This window comes from Aphelocoma coerulescens, chromosome 1A, assembly GCF_041296385.1.
Source record: "Aphelocoma coerulescens isolate FSJ_1873_10779 chromosome 1A, UR_Acoe_1.0, whole genome shotgun sequence".
Classification (NCBI taxonomy): Eukaryota; Metazoa; Chordata; class Aves; order Passeriformes; family Corvidae; genus Aphelocoma; species Aphelocoma coerulescens.
Window position 1 is genome coordinate 3447716 of NC_091014.1, and position 16754 is coordinate 3464469.

The 16754-nt window shown below is 49.1% G+C and overlaps 1 protein-coding gene across 6 annotated transcripts in view; it reads left to right on the top strand.

The window, feature by feature from the left end:
* PLXNA4 (plexin A4) overlaps positions 1-16754 on the top strand; it is a 394209-nt gene that overhangs the window by 296201 nt on the left and 81254 nt on the right. For all 6 annotated transcript variants that reach the window (XM_069034287.1, XM_069034294.1, XM_069034280.1 and 3 more), the window contains 2 exons: positions 1245-1359; positions 16342-16542. In XM_069034287.1, coding sequence (XP_068890388.1) covers positions 1245-1359; positions 16342-16542 — 316 coding nt within the window. The remainder of the gene's footprint in view (positions 1-1244; positions 1360-16341; positions 16543-16754) is intronic.

The following is a 16754-nucleotide window of genomic DNA, read 5'->3' on the forward strand; positions in this document are numbered from 1 at the left end:
TACTTCCCTGAAGTCTCCTCCAGGTACCCTCCAGGTGCTGCAGCTGCATAGAATCATAAAATTGTTAAGGTTGGAAAAGCCCTCTAAGATCACCAAGCCCAACCATCAACCAGCACCACCACCATGGTCACCATTAAACCAAGTCCCCAAGTGCCACCTCCACATGTTTTTTTAACACTTCCAGGGATGGTGACTCCACCACTGCCCTGTGCCTGTGCCCTGTTCCAGTGCTTTACAACCCTTTCCATGCAGAAAAAATCCTGATATCCAATCTGCCCCTCCCCTGGCCCAGCCTGAGGCTGTTCCCTCTCTCCTGTCCCTGTTCCCTGGGAGCAGAGCCCGACCCCCCCGGCTGCCCCCTCCTGTCAGGGACTTGTGCAGAGCCACAAGGTCCCCCCGGAGCCTCCTTTGCTCCAGGCTGAGCCCCTTTCCAGCTCCCTCAGCCACTCCTGGGGCTCCAGACCCTTCCCAGCTCCATTCCCTTCCCTGGACACGCTCCAGCCCCTCAATGTCTTTGCCATGAAAGTCTCCAGAGCGTGAATGACCAGGATTGTGCAGAGAGCTGGGTTTGGTTGCTGCTGAGCAGACATCTTGTTAAACTTAAAGAGAAGTGTGGTGTAGGTCCAAGTCAGTGCTGTAACACAGCCAGGGGAGGTGTTTGCAGCTCTGACCCTGCTCAGCCCCCGGGGCACAGGAGAGTAAAACCTTGTACGATGGAGGGAATGGCTCTTTCCTGCACCCAGAGCAGGTGATGCCATAAATATGCCCTCTGCTTCCCAGGTACCTGCTCCAGCAGTCTTTACTTCTCTGCTGAGATGAAAAAAATGAGAATACAGTTAATATATCTACAGGAACCTCATCACCCTGATCAGAACTCACACCAATAAACCTGTGGGACACAGAACATTCCCTACTTCATCTTTGGTTTTCTGGCTTTGGTACATCCCAGTTTGTCTCTGGCCTCTGTGTCGTGTGTGGGAGAATTAACCAGATGGGATTGTTGGTGCCCACGGCAATCAAAATACAATAAATATTTATTACTCCTCTAGCTGCAATGATATGAATCCAATCTAAATTATTTAATCATATGGGATATTTGAGAGGCCAGGGCATCCTGCTGATGTTAGGTCAGTGCAAAGCCCGTGTCCTCCTGCAAAAGCAATGTTATCCAGGCTGTATTTCCCTCTGGGAAGGGCTGTCAGGACCCTGCTGGCCCAGTGACTGCTCTCTGTCTGTGTTTCCAGGTGCCTGTCGTGCGTGGAGAGCCCTTACCGGTGTCACTGGTGCAAGTACCGCCACGTCTGCACCCACGACCCCAGCTCCTGCTCCTTCCAGGAGGGACGAGTCAAGATGCCTGAGGTAGGCAGGGGCACAGGGAACGTGTCACACATCTGGGATGCTCAGGGCTGATGTCACCTTGTCAGTCCAGGAAGCCTTCTCCACCTCCAGTCCCACCCTTTCCCTTCTCTGCTTCCCCTGCCCTCTCCCTTTGCAGGGATCCCCTCTCCCCTCTGCTCTTCCAGAGCCCCGGGGACCTGCTCCCTCCCTCCTACACACCACAGGGAATGTGTAACCTCAGAAAGCCATCACGAATTCCTGACACCTATGGTCTGGGAGGGATGGAAACACTGCTCATGCATCTCCTTCAGGAGAGAAGGAGGTTACCTACCCCAGGCTGCTGAGATCTGGGGAGGATTTAGGGCTTTGGCCATGGGGTCAGTAGGTTCCAGCTGTATTTGGAGCACCTTTGGGGCTTTGTGGGTTTGGTGCCTAGTGACAAGTGCATCCAGCTGCCTCCAGATGAGGCCAGGAGGTGCCTCATTGGCACTGACTGAGCTGAACTGGGGCTTGGGGCTTGATACAGAGCTGCAAATGCTGCCTAGCTGGTGGTGTAACCAAGGAGCCCTTGGAGGCAAGTGGAGCTCAGGGGAATACAAATAGGAAGTCTCTTAATTCCTTCCTGGTCCCACATGTAGTGTCTTCATACTCCTGTGACATCCCCACTCCCTCCCACCCCCTCTGTAAATGCTGGTTGAGCTGTCACATTTGTGCTGGTTGAGATGTCCTGCATCAGATGTCCTGACCTGCTCTGGCACTGCGAAAAGCCATAAATACTCATGAGTTCTCCATCCACCAGGTTCAGGATTTTCTGTAAAACTACTGGAAAATGCTGAGGAGCTGGAGGGTTTGACACCCTCTCCTTGGTGGTGAAGGGGTGAGGAAAGGCCCCCAGGGTTATCCCAGCCAGAGAGGCCCTACTCCCTCTCATAGAGCCTTGTCACACTTTGGCCAGTCCTGCTGGCCACAGGTTTCTGTCCCTTCCACCCCAGGCACTGTAGGAACCTCATCCTGCTGAGTAGGATCCCCTGGGACACTTTGCCTCAGTTTTCCACTGTGCAATGTCACCACCACCACCACCACTGCTCTCCTCTGGTGTGCCTCACGTACCAAGGACCCACCTTCCCAGCTCCCACCTCTCCTCTCCTCCAGTCCCCTGCCCAAGTGAGGCGCCTACAAACCTCAGTGCGTCTCCTGATCCATCAGGAAGGAGATCAAGAGAATTATCCCAGTTTCTTAGGGAAGGGACAGGGGATGGCACAGCCACTGGTCTTTCTCCTCTCCAAGGTGTTGCTCTGCAGAACTGGGGAGGAGGCAGAAACTCATCAAATGCTGCCTGTTTTATCTTTATCACCTCCCTTCTAGTTCTGTTTCTGAAAGATGTCCTCTTCAGGAGACAGCTCCATTCTGAGGGGCTTTGTCTGTCACTAGAGTTTGGTCTTTGTCCCTTCTACCCCCTTTAACAGAGAATTTCCTGCTAAGCTTTCTGTACTCCCTTTCTGATCTTGCAAAAGTGAGATGTTCATGGCAGCAGGAAGAGGCACAAACCTGACCTTGGAAAGCCACAATTGATCTACAAGGCAATGGCAGCATCATGCAACACGTGGATGTTACACAGGTCATTGCTAGCGGGGGCTACAGCAGCTTTTTGCCTTCTCTGGGCACAAATGGGATCTCATTCCCCTGGGATACAACATTTGGAATGATCTGCTAAGCTCAGGATCTGGTTTTTCTGTCTGCTCCACAGAGGAAGAACTGGAATGACAAAATCTGCAAGGATAAAGGCCTTGAAACCCCCAAAACTTTCAGAGCTTGCTCTGTGCCTGGCAGTGTGAGAAATACCCTGCAGCTTCAGGGCCCTTCTCGTTCCCTCTGTGTGTTTGTGGCTCTCAAGGGCTGGGCAAGGATGGCATCACAAGTGCACTGAGACAAACAGATTTACAATCACTCTGTGTCCAGAAGGAGTTTTTGGTTTTTTGGTCAAATGGCACTTTGAACAAACATCTATCTCCCACACTTGAAAAGCCATCTTCTCACTGGCTCATCACTCTCACTGAAACTTCCACTGCCTATTTTTTACTGTCATCTGTAATTCAATCATTTTCTGTCCTCTGCACTTGCCTATTTGTTGAGTGGGTTCTCTGAACAATAGAAACCATTCAGTACCTTGAGAAAGCCGAGCCTGGCTCCACTTTGCCAACCCTGACCTTCACCTGGTTCCTGGTGACACAATGTGACCCACGAGGTTGTCAGGCCCCAGGTCTGCTCCCAACTTCAGCAGTGCTCAGAGTGCACCCTCACCTTGAGTGACTCTGTTTTTACTGGCCTCTCACCTCCGTTCTCCTTTCAGTCCTTTCCTCTCCCAGCATTTAGAGCCCTGGAGGGTGAGGAGAGGGAAGGCTCTGCCACTCCCCAGGTGTGAGTACCAGCTAAGCTGGAAAATCTTGAGGAGGTGCTGATGGGAAGCGTGGGGTGGTTGGACCATCCCATTTGTCTCTTCATGAGTTTGCTGAGCAGATTAACTTGGACATCTTCCCAAAACAAATACTGATGTTGCTCTGCCACATGGACCTGTGCCAGAAACTCCCTCCCTCTGGAGTCATCGCTGCTGGCACACCAAGCCTTCACCCTCCTCCTCACCACGGCCTTCACCTTCTCTTGCTACGCCCACCCTCAGGTGGTTTTTTTTTCTCTCCTTGCCTGTACAACATCTTGCCATCCAGTGGGAAGAGGTTTCCTACTCTCCAGATGGCCTGGGCTGCAAATGGGCTCGTTGGGCTGGCACCCCTCAGCCCTGGGCCAGTCTGGAGTGCTCTGAAAGGGAGCCTTGTGTCCTCCTGACTCCATCATCTCCTTAGGATGCTTCACAAGTTTCTGGGCTGCCGCAGGCTCAGCCTTTAATTTAGGCTTTGTTCACGTTCTCTGAGAGGATCTTGGGATTTTTGCTTTTATTTCCTTGTAGTATGAATTGCCAATTAGTGCAGGATGCTGGATGAATTTGGGACTGATCCAGAGGGACAGCAGAAAGGCTTTGGCTGCAACCCACATTGTCCAGAAAATGCTGTTACCTGCCATCCAAGGGGAGCCTTTGAAGTGCCTCCTGGATAGCTGGGACCAGCCAGCCCCAGGCTGGGAATGGCAAAACAGCCAGAGATGTAGAAAGCACAGAAAGTGCCTGTTCCCTCTCCATCAACACAGAGATACAACTTTCTTACCTGCCACTTGTCAGGCGAATCGGTTCTGTCTGTAACACATCTGGATCAGCCACTCTGGGAGCCTTGGGAAAGCCCATGTTTGCTCCAGTGAGGAGCTCCAGCTCAGTCATAAAGCAGGAGTATTTACGATTATGGCACTGATCTTAATCACAGAGGGTTCATGATGTCCCCGGATGATTTGTGGAAGAAATACTTCACCTTGGCGTGTAATTTCCCTTTACAGCAGGTTTTTGAAAGCCAGGCCCACTCTCTTGAAATATACTGAGTGACTTCTTGCTTTAGAAAGGGGAGCTGATATTGTTACAGAAGGGAAAGCACGAGGGAAAAAAGGACATTTTAATACTGAAGTGGGTTGCTGTTGGTGCTGCTGTTGTTCCTCCCAAAGAGCTGATGACAAAAGTGGAGGGAATTAGTCCCAGAGATAGAAGGGAGTGGAATTTTTGGATTTTTTCTCTGCCATCCTCTCTCTGCTTCAGAGTCTGAGCACAAACCATTGCATTGCAGATTCACACACTGAAATCAACCCTTCCCTGACACAATCACCAAGCAAGAGAGCTCTGCCACTTCCTTCTGTAAATGGGCAAGACAGTCAACAAGAACTGGGGGGAAACTGAGGCAAGAGGTGTAAAATGATTGATCTGAGGGTCTCCAGTGTGACAGAGGCTGTAGAAACAATACCTGTCTCCTGATATCAATTACCCAATGCTGGTTGCTTCATATGTCTTGTCTCCTGGATCTGCTCTGATCTAGGGAGTAGTTTTCATGTCAATATTTCTGTACCAGGATGGGATGCTGGGGTAGCCTGCTCGAGTTGATGGGATAAAGGAATAAATCTTTTATTCGTGCCTTTTTCTTGAAGATGAACATTATCTTGTTCCAGGCCTTGCAAGGATTTTAGCTTTGTGTAAGGGAAAAAGAGGGGGAAAAATGGCAAAAGCCAAAAGCAAGCCTAGATAACAAATCTATTATTCACCAGGTTTAACAGATACATAATCATTTAATTACCTTGAAGGAGGTTTTCATCTTTCCCTGCTCAGCCGACATGTGTGCGTGTGTTTTTCTTCCTTCCCCAAACAAGCCTTTCATTAAAAGGATTTTCATCTGCTGCCTAAAAAGAGAAGAAAAGATCTCGCACCGAGGTGTTTTATGTCGAGTTGTACGTGCTAATGACAGCAAAGCCCACATAAAAGGAACAACTGCTTCAAACATTCATTTGTCAGGAGCGATGGGGAGCCCTGTGAGCCGCAGGCTGGAGAGCAGCTGCCGAGGAGCAGAGCCCAGCTTTGCCCAGGGTTTGCTCCTGCCTCGTGCCAAACCACGAGCTGTCCTGGTGGTCTCCACCACCAATGCACTGATTTAGCTCTGCCCAGCTGTTGGTCCTGCTTGGGAAGGTGTTTGTTGGGAAACGGGGTGGAAGGAAGGGGGAAAAAGGAAGGTGGAGAGTGATGATGACAGCTCACACTGAACTGATGGACGTCTAAGAAGCATTTGGATAATGTCCTTAAGAACAGGCTTTAAATTTTGGTCAGCCCTGAAGTGGTCAGGCAGTTGGACAGGATGGTGGTTGTAGGTCCCTTCAAACTGAAAATATTCTATTCTATTCTATTCTATTCTATTCTATTCTATTCTATCCTATCCCATCCCATCCCATCCCATCCCATCCCATCCCATCCCATCCCATCCCATCCCATCCCATCCCATCCCATCCCATCCCATCCTATCCTGTCCTGATTTATTTGCATTAATGCCCGTGTCTCCTCATCATGGACTTCACAGTAAACTCAGCATTCTCCATCCTGCTTCTCCCTCTCAGTGTGACTCAGAGAGGACTTTGCCCCAAGGTCTCCAAAACTCAGACAGGTTTCCAGGCCCTCCAAATGTCCTCTTTTGTCTCGTTTTCAAGGTGCAGAAGGAAGTCACAGCACCCACCTCCTCCCAAAATGCACCCCAGTGAACTGAGTGGCTGCACTGGGGAGGGGACAGAGGACCTGCTGGGCCATCAGGTGACCGTGGACAACTCCTTGCTCCCTTGCATCAAAAACCCTTCTGATGATGCATCTTCAGCTGTTGCTGTGGCAACTGCTCGGTTTCCATCCCTCTCCTCTTTCCAGCTTCACTTAACCCATCGAGAGAGGCGACTGCTGGAAGCCTCAGCCCCTGCTCAAATGAATGCACCTCTCCTTTCTCAGGGGCTGTAATGACAGCTCCAGCAAGGCCAACCCCAGTGCTCCAAACCCTTTCCTGGCTCGTCAGTTATCCCCTCATTTATCCTGGCACCTGTCTATCATTAAGGGGAGGGTGTGAGGAGGAGTTTCTATGGCAACTGCAGGCTGCTTTCCAGTGCTGTGAGCAGGCAGGGACACCGGCAGCCACCCCATGCAGGTGGGATCTGCACACATTTCGTGGCACCTGCAGCAGAGGGGGTTGGTGTTTAGCATCTATTTCACCCTTAGGAGGGTTTCCAAGCACGTGGGATGGAGTTCAGTCTGCTCTGCATCATGTCCAGTGGAGGCAGAAGTAATCCAGGAGGAGGCTGCAGCTGGTGGTTTGGATCCAGCTGTGCCTTGGGACTCCTGGTGGTTTGGCATTTCAGGCTGTGGCATTTCAGCCCCCATCCATCATTACAAGCCCTTTCCCAGAAAAGGAGATGTGTCCTGTACCGGGTACATCCTCTTCAGAGGGGGTGCTTCAGATAATAATGGGAGGAAATTAAACACAGAAATTGGAGGCTGGACAAAAAGCCTCCCCCTTGTTCATGGAGTCTTGTTAGAGCATGAAAATACGGCTCAGAGCCAGTGTCAGAGCCACAGGTTTTATTTCAGCAGAGGAGAGTTGTATTTCTGACTCTGAGTTCACCTTTCCATGCCTCTGATTCCCCCACACCCTCTGGGTAAGCACTTCCAGTTAATAGGTGCTTGTACCATCCTTAGTTCCTGGAGCTGTGATCTCACAGTGGGGGCTGCTCATGAGAAGCCTTTGAGCATGTACAAACAAATTAGATAATTTGCTGTTGTTTGCCAGTCACAGTGACTTGTACTGAGGTGAAGAAGATGAGTGTGAAGTGGCTGCTTCTGTTATTTTTGGCTATCTTTTGCCATCTCTGAGCCTTTCTGCCCTGCAGTCTTTCAGCTGGCAGGGGAAAAGGCTGGTAACCTGTTCCATTTCTGCAGTAACTTTTAGCAGGGTTTCAGAGATTTATTGTTTCATAGAATCATAGACTGGTTTGGGTTGGAAAGGACCTTAAAGTTAATTTTGTTCCAGCCCCCTGCCATGGGCAGGGACACCTCCCACTATCCCAGGGTGCTTTAAACCCCATCCAACCTGGCCTTGGACACTTCCTGGGATCCAGGGGCAGCCACAGCTTCTCCAGGAAACCTGTGCCAGGGCCTCACCACCCACAGAATAAATAATTTCTTTTTGATATACATCTCATGTATCTAATATCTAATCTATTTCTGACAATTACGGTGGTGGATCTGCAGGAAATCTGTCCTGGTGCACAACGGCTCCATCCCATCTCCCCTCGTTGAGACCTTCAACCAAACCACCACAGGAACTGAGAAATGATGGAAAAAGGCTTTTCTGAGGGCAGCTCATCCTACCTTAATGCACATATTGTTTTCTTAGAGCTCAGCCTCACCTTGTGAGTGACTAATCAAGGATCTGCTCCTGTGATTTCGAGGAGCAACTCAGGGAGCTTGGTCAGAATGAGAGATACGAGAAACATCTGACACTGAGTACTGTGTCCCCGCTGTTTTTCATAACAGTTGGGCTGCTCATCTTTGTCATGCAGGATTATCTATCCCACAGGACACAGTGATCTCAGAATGCAGCAGGGTAATGTTCATCTATCCCCGCCAACACAGCATCCTTGAAAAAACACCAGGAACAGCTTATGTTGTTTTGAAAGCCTAGCTCAGTGCAGGGCCATTGTAATGCCTCAAGTGGCTAGAGGGTTTTCTGGCTCTCTGGATATCTGTCAGGACTGCTGGGATCCCTGTGGCACCCTGCAGTCCAAAGGAGGAAGGACAATTCCCCATTCAGACAGTCCAGGGTGATGTCTTGGCTGGGAAGCCAAAAGATTTCGCTTTTCTCCATTGTATCATCAGCTGCATTCACTGCTTTGGGGCCTGGCCAGGGAGAAACATTCTCAGGATGTTGAGGCTGCAGATAAGAGGTGAGGCTGGAATGTGTCTCCTGCCTTGCTGGGGGACCTCCGGGAGGCTGAGCCCACACCTTCCTTCCCTGCCTTGTCTTTGAGCATGAGTCCATTTGCTTTGGCTTGGGTGTTATCTCATGCTGTCATGGATCTCGGGGAGGGGGAGGATGATAAGAGCTGTGATATCATGGTCCTGACCTTCCCACTGTGGAAGCCAAACTAGGATGACTCCCTGGGCTTCTGTCCTGGTTTCTGAAGGAAGTGGGTTTGCATCAATGTGACCTCTGTACAACCTCCAGCCCATCTGTTCCTCTGTCTCCTCCGTTCACTTCCAAACTCATTGGCCATTTTTGGCCTCGTTGGGCCAAAGTCTGGAGCTCTCAAAGTTCCAGAGAGTCTGGAGTTCCCAAGTTCCTGCTGACTCTGTAAAAATGCACAGCTTAAGAGAAATAGACTTTTGGTCCTCTCTTAGGAAGAAAGCGCTACACCTTGGGTTCAACCCTTGTTAGACCCCAGAAATGCTCATGTGACAGTGTTGTCATGGGAATGTCTCTCACTTCTGAGGAATTCTTAGTTGGATAATGCCCCTTACGTGTGCCAAAGCCATTTCTTGGCACTGGTTCATACTGAACTTCATTGAGGAGTGGCAGTTCAATGTCATTATCATAGAATCAGAATTATTTGGGTTGGAAGGGGCTTTAAAAATCATCTCATTCAACCCCTCTGCCATGGGCAGGAACATACACCGAAGTTCTTGTGAACTTCTGATAGAAGTCCTTATAGAAGGACAGCAGGCTGGCTGGGAAGGGTGCAGATTTATATAGTCATAATTAGAGAAGGAATTAATTACTGCTTTATGAGGTGCCTGTGCTCTGCTCCGTCCTTTCCACAGCTTTGCACAATCCAGTTTTCCTGTGTGAGTTATTTGGAGGAACTCTCTTACTTAATCAGGGTTTTCCTTTAACAAATGATGGATTGTCCAAGTAAACACATGGTTTTCTTGTCTCTTGCACATACACCACCTTCCTCAATGCTCATATTCGTATTATTTATGATTTCCAAACTCAGGAAACACCAAGACTGAGGCTGCTCACATGTCCCCAGAAGCCTCTTTCCAGCGAGCAGATGGACCTCATGACAAAACCATCGACTATTTTTGTCACTAGTCCACTCCCCTAATCCAGTGACCAGAAGGCTCCTGCTCTCTGGATCATTACTTCTCCTTCTGAGAGTGTGTCAAAGCAGCAAAGGGCTGAAAGAAAGCTAATGTTGTGTCTCTCTTTAAAAAGGATAAATGTGGCGCTTGGATAATTATGGCAGCCTGACCTTGATCTTCGTGAAATAATGGACCAGCTAAGAAAGACTCTATTAATAAAGAATTAAAGGAGGGTAAAATCATTAATGTTCATCAGCAGTGATGTGTGGACTGACTTCAGAGGGAGAATAGTCCTGGGTTAGGATCAAGCTCTCAACAGACCTGGGTCGCTTCCCAGCACAGCCTGCGTGGCCTTGGGGGAATCCCTTTGCTCCCAATCACCAGGAGTGGGCAGTGAGCCGTGGGAGGGGAGGTTGGTTATCTTCGTTTAGATCCTGCTTTTGAGCAGCCGCTCTCTGGCGATCAGCATCACTCATCGCTCCCCAGCCTTCACAACCCCGAGGCCAAGGACCCAGGGCAGCTGAGCTGATGATCTGCCCAGCAGTGGGGAGGCCCTGGAAGAGGTTGCCTTGAGCAATTTTGGGTGTCCCATCCCTGGAAGTGTCCAAGGCCAGGTTAAAGCGACCCGCTCTAGTGAAAGGTGTCCCTGCCCATGGCAGGGGCTGGAATAAGATGATCTTTAATGAATGTCCCTTCCAACTCAACCCATTTTATGATCTGCTGGTCTCCCTCCAGCTGTGGTATCTGTGCCCTAATCTGTGCCACCACTGAAATGTGCAGCTGCCAGAGCAGACAGGGCTGAAACAGGGCCAAACCTCTTCCCTAGCCTGGCCACCAGCCTCCAGGCCAACCACCTTTGCCAGGCACCAGAACCCCTTGCAATGCCTGGCAAAAGAGAGCTGGAATTTGCTCCTGAGTGCATGGAAGACTCTTAACTAGAAAGGAGCCACCAGAAGTGACAGAGATGCAAGGACTCAATTATTCCTTTGTTGTCTCTGCAGATGTTTACACTTCCCATAAATCCTGTTGCTTTCTCCTCATCAGCTGCCTTTAAAGTTTGGAGCATTTTCCTCATGTATTATTACTTTTGCTGTGCCAATAAATAAGCACACCATCAATCAAACTAACAACACTGTACACTTAGGAAGTGCAGATAAAATATATGGTGCATTAAAAAATTCTTTGACTGGGTGAGCTTTTTTTCAGAGCTGGTTTGATTGCTGCTGGTGCCGATGTAAATTTGGGGGAAGTATATCCAGAAATTTATGGAGCTTGGATTCCTGCCTGCAAGGCATTGACCTGATTCCACTTTATAACATAATAATGTTCACCAGCACCGTTTGTGTAAATTTTAAATATAATTTTTACGACGCTAAGAATTAGTGGTATAATAATGTAAACACAACGTGGACTGTAACTCAGCCCTTCTCCTCCTGCACTGGGGATGGAGAGCTCCTTGCTGCTTCCTTCTCCAGATTGTTCAGGATCTGGGAAGCTGTGCAGGAGTCTAAAAGGAACCAGTTTGTCAGCCCTGGAGCCCTGGGTTTGCAGCAGCACAGGGTGGCTGCTAAACAAGCCTCGGGTGGTGACCCTGTGTGACTGTGCAGAGGTGTGAGAGACAACTTCAGGCAACAGATTCCAGGCAGTCCCTGCTGCCTCCATTTGTAAACTTGCTTTTTTCCTGCTTTTTATCCAGGTGAAATCGGATTTCTCCAAAGTCAATGAAATGTTAGGGGGGTTTTGCCTCTTTTTTGCCTGTTTTGTCTCTCCTTTTTCTCATTCCTTGCCTTCCTTTTCTTTCTCTTTCCTTGGTCTGTTTTTGTTTTGATGGTTTTTTAAATCTAGTTTAATTTACCGAGCATCCAGATGCTATGGTCTAGATATCTTTATAAAAACCCAGTCCCTGCCTCTCAACTCTTACCCTCTTGACTTGATTACAGCAGAGTGGGCGGGTGACAAAGCCAGAGGGAATGCAGAGAAAACAGAACATTGTAGCTCGGCAGAGCAGATGAACAAAAGATGTATTTATTTACGTGATATCTGAGTAAATAACATTCGGAGTTTCATTTCTTATGGGGCCCCAAAGGGCCTGAGTGAGTCAATCTTGGTCACCACCACTTAGATTCATTTTATGGTCTTTTTTTTTTCAGGCAAGATGGCTTGGATAAGGCACAAAGATGGTTGCTGGATGAGGGATATTGAAAGGAAAGTCTTAAAAATAAACCCCTAAAGTCGAGGATGGAGAAATGGATTTTAATGGCAGAGAAAAGAGGAACTGGATGCTTTGAGTAATGAAGGAATTAGTGCTGAAGTAATGAAGGAGTAATGAAGGAATTAGTGGTCTGTTCCCAAATGGAGGTGACTCTTACTCCTCTGGGAAAGGAAGGGTGAAAACCCACTGCCAAGGGCTGAGTTTATCTGGCCAGTGGTGCCTGCAATGCCCTCAGCATTAGGTGAGCTTGAGTTTCCTTCCATAGAAAGTGGAGATCCAGCCAATTCTACCAGGGATGATGAGGGAGGATTGCAAAGGAAAAGTTTCCCTCCCCTCAATGCTCTGTGTGACGTGAGATGCACAAGCAGAGATGAGTGAACTGGGACACCAGTATAAGGTGGGAGCTGTTGGTAGGTGGGGGGGCTCATTGTATTAAACCTTCATGGATGTGTTCCCTGCTCCCGTGTGGAATGCCTATCATCCAAAGTAGATAAAGCTCCTTTTCTACTGGAAAGTGGAAAATACTTTGATGCCCCTTTGGATCATAGTCCTGACCAAAAACAGCAATGGAGAGAGAAACTGTGCAAAATAAGGTTGGAAGAAAACCTGTGCAGTATCACAAAGCTGTGAAACATCCTGGCATGCCTTTTCCTAGGAGAGGAACTTGGGGTATTTGATCGGTCTCCAGCTTATACTGGGAAACAGCACCGTGAAACCTCCATGAAGTCGTAACTCGGGATGTATGAAGCACCATAAAGAAACCAAACTAATTAGCTCAGGGCTAAGACCACATGGCCTCAGAGAGCTCTCCTCATTCTCTTTAGCAGCATCCTCACGATGGCTCTCACTGGAGACTGGCTCGGACTCAGCTCTGATGAAGGCCATAACACACATGTGAGAGAAAAGGTCCTCATATTTCTGAAGCTTTATTATTCCTGCAAGCTACAACAAAACACATTTGCAGGCGCTCTATGAGGAGTTATAAATAAAGAAAATTAAACTACCATCGACCCAATGAGTAGAGCCCATTTCGTGCGGTGTTTTTGCTGCAAAAGCTCTCTGACTTGGTAATTGGCAAAATTTTGGTGATGTGAGGTGTGCATCGCTGCTGATACCAGTAATTGGCAAGGGTGGAGGATATTATTTTAAATGGACTGACTCATTTGAAAGCATTCAAGAACCAGAATGGAGCTACACACACAAAATGAATCAGCAATTATTCTCTGGATTGGGAACCAGCTCCCCTTAGAGTCAGGCAAAAGGTTTAATTTATTATATATCAAAGGCAAAAAGGATGGGATTGTGCCTGTCCTTGCTGAAGTTGTTGGCAGTCTATGATTTTATTTCCCCTACATCCTGTGAAAACTGTATTTTTTTTTAGCCTAGGTGATGTCCACAGCAAAGGAGAAGGGTGAAGAGAAAGTGCCTCCACTGTAAAATGTCCAAGATAACTCTGTTTTACAGAGCTTTCTGCTTGGGGCTGCTCTGGGCAGGTTGATGCTTTCCCCTCAAAAACACAAACCTGGCCAGGCACCCAAAGCTTGACACAGGCTGCAAAATGAGTTCTGTGTTTGAATCTGAACCCAGAGCCTGGTCCAAGCTCTGAGGTTTTATGCAGTACATCACCCAATGAAATTGCCTTTTCCCCTCCCCGTTTCAATTAGAAAGAACATTAGGTCAATCAGATAAAGCCACATTGGGAGGATTTCCTCTTTATGGCGCTTGCCTCTTCAATTATCTATAATGAACTTCCTCACAGCACTGCAAAGCTTTTTATATGCAAACGAACCCTGTTTTGGGGCTGCCTCAATCACGGCTTGTTAATGAACTTGAAACAAGTGTTATCGGAAAGGTTACAGCACCAGTGGTGGAGGGGAATGGGATAAAGCCACGCAAGAAAGACCAGCCTGAAGAGCTGGGATTGGCCTGCAGGTAACAGAGTGGACTATCTCCAGCCTCCATCCTGCAGCCCCCATCAGAGGCTTTTCTCTTTGACAGACATCAAGTAAAATGCCCACTCCTGGGAAACGGCTGCTCGGCAGCAGATAGGGCCTTCCCATCCTCCTGCCCCACTGATTCCCTCTGCCACTGCATCTCTCTCTCAGCTCCTGGAGCTGGGGAGAAAAAAGACATGGAGAGGCCATTGCCAAGGTCTTTTCTTGTGCCACAAGGAAGAGAGGCAGCTGAGGCAGAGGGCCCAGGAAATGTTGGGCAGGTGATGGGGAAGGGTCAGGGGTGTTGAAGCTTTAAGGTCCCAAATGGTGTTTGCACCTGGTATCTGCTGGTGTAATCAGCAATGGAATCTCTCTAATGTAGCCTAAACCACCTCCTTCCCCAGGCCTTTTGGGCTTTTATAGGTCTTAAATCAGCCAGAATTATAGATTATGCCTCACTTTCTCGTGCTGAGTAGCTGCAGCGAGCCTTAATGCTGGTGTGCCATGGTAGGGTAGAGCCACTGAAACTGAGGTTGGGAAGACTTTCCTGATGGGCAAGCCTTGCTTTATTGCCAAGAAAAACATCTCTGTGACACTTTACACATTGTGTTTCAGCATTAGGAGCTCCCTGGAGAGGTTTCATCACAGGACAGAGCAGCAGTGAGAGCAGGGAGTGCTGGAGCAGGGTGTAGCTCCTCAGTCCTCAACCCCCAAGAGAGCAGAGGGTGACAGGGATAAAGTTCATCCCTGCATTGCAGTACCCCGTGGGCTTTCCTCCTCCAACCCTTCCACCTCCCAGCCAGGTTAATGGGATGGCTTATTAAGCCTTGGCAGCACACATCAAGCCAGGCCTTGTGCCAGATTAGCTCAGGCAAAGAGCCACCAGATCCAAGGTGGTTCATCTCCACCCAGCTCCAGTGGCTGTGCTTGGCTGTCCTGGTTGTGGTGCCAGGCTGGGCAAGGCCTGTTGGAACCCATCGCTAGCTCACAGTTACTTCCACCATGAGCATCACCCTCTAAGTGCAGATAAAAAAAATCATCTCTCAGACTCCTCAGTCTGGCACCCCCTTAGGACAGACCCTCAGACCCCCTTTGGGACTGGGGAAGGCTTCTGGACTTCACTGCAGGGATGCATTGGGTGGTTACTGGATTTTCTCCCTGCCCCTGGCCAGGGATGAGTTCACATCCTCCATGTGATGACTGCTGGCTCTTGTAATTCTGTCCCTGCTTGGTGTAACTACAGATGTTACACGTCTAATCCATTTCTTTATCTCCCTAAGCTATTTGCTTCACTAAGATGCTCCCACCATCTGCTCTAACAAGCTTCCAGGCTCTCAGAGAGCCATAAATTCCACTCTTGAACCTTTCAGTCCCTTTCCCTACTTTTCTGCCCCGAATCAGTCATTTTCCTCTTGCCCACTCCTACAGTTCCCTGTCTCTGCTGGCACCAGCTGGACCTGCCTTTAACAGTGGGCAGGACAGGCAAAAGCTTCAGTAATTTCCTGAAGCGCTGATGTCCCCCCAGCATCCATGAAAGGGACATCTTGCAGTTGTCTGACTGTGCTATGAAGAAGCAGAGCGTGGCCACTCTAACTAATTAAGCCGTGCTAATTAATGAGACTTTGAATGCAGCCACCTGCGAGGCAGCTTTGGGTGCCCAGAGCTCACCTGTGTGAGAAACCCACGAAGAGGCACCACCTTAGCAACACCCAGTTGGCAATGCTCCTTTTGTGAGCCAGTGGAAAACTTTTCCAGGGGATCTCCGTGCTTTGTGTGACAGTTGTTTATTGGCAGCTGGGTCCAGATCTCTGTAATGAATATTTTTTCCTGTTCTAAGCCAAAATAAACTCTCTTTTTGACATCCCTGACTCCATAGGTTCCAACAGGTCTTGCTGGAGCTGTGTCTTTTGTACAGTGGTGTGTTGGCTGTTGGGAAGTGAGGAATTATGCTCAGATTTTTGCTTTATTCACTTTTATCGTGGCATTGTGACTGGGTTAAATCTATGGACAGAATATGATTGCTTTTCCTGTACCTAAATAAATGGAGCAGGTATTAAAAGGCACCAGAGGTGGCTTCCCTGGGTCCTGGAGGCTGAAATAAGCCAGGGAGATAGGAAAGGACTGTCTGTGAAAGCAATCCTTCCTCACCTGTTTATCTGAGCCTTCCCAGGAACGCTCCTTGAACAGCCCTGTAATAAACCAGGGCCCAGGGAGTTGCAAAGGCTTCGTAATCAGGTGAGCTGGGAAGGTTGGGAAGCACCACAGGACTCCACCTGGGGCTGGGAAACCCTTGTGCTGACTTGGAGTGCTGTCTGCTCTCTCCCCAGGACTGTCCCCAGCTGCTGCAGGCCGAGAAGATCCTGGTGCCCGTGGAGGTGATCAAACCCATCACGCTGAAGGCCAAGAACCTGCCCCAGCCACAGTCGGGCCAGCGGGGCTACGAGTGCATCCTGAACATCCAGGGCAGCGAGCAGAGGGTGCCAGCCTTGAGGTTCAACAGCTCCAGCGTGCAGTGCCAGAACACCTCGGTGAGCAAGGGGCTGCAGAGGGGCAGACGTGCCCACAGCACTGTCCCCAAGGGATCTGGGGTGGTGTCACAGCCTTTCTTATCTAATTGAGAGCACTGGAGTTGTTTAGTCTGGAGATAACAAGGATCAAGGGAGACCTTATTGCTTTCTACAGCCACCTGGAGGTTGTGGTGAGGTTTGGGTCAGGCCCTTCTCCCAGGCAACCAGCGACA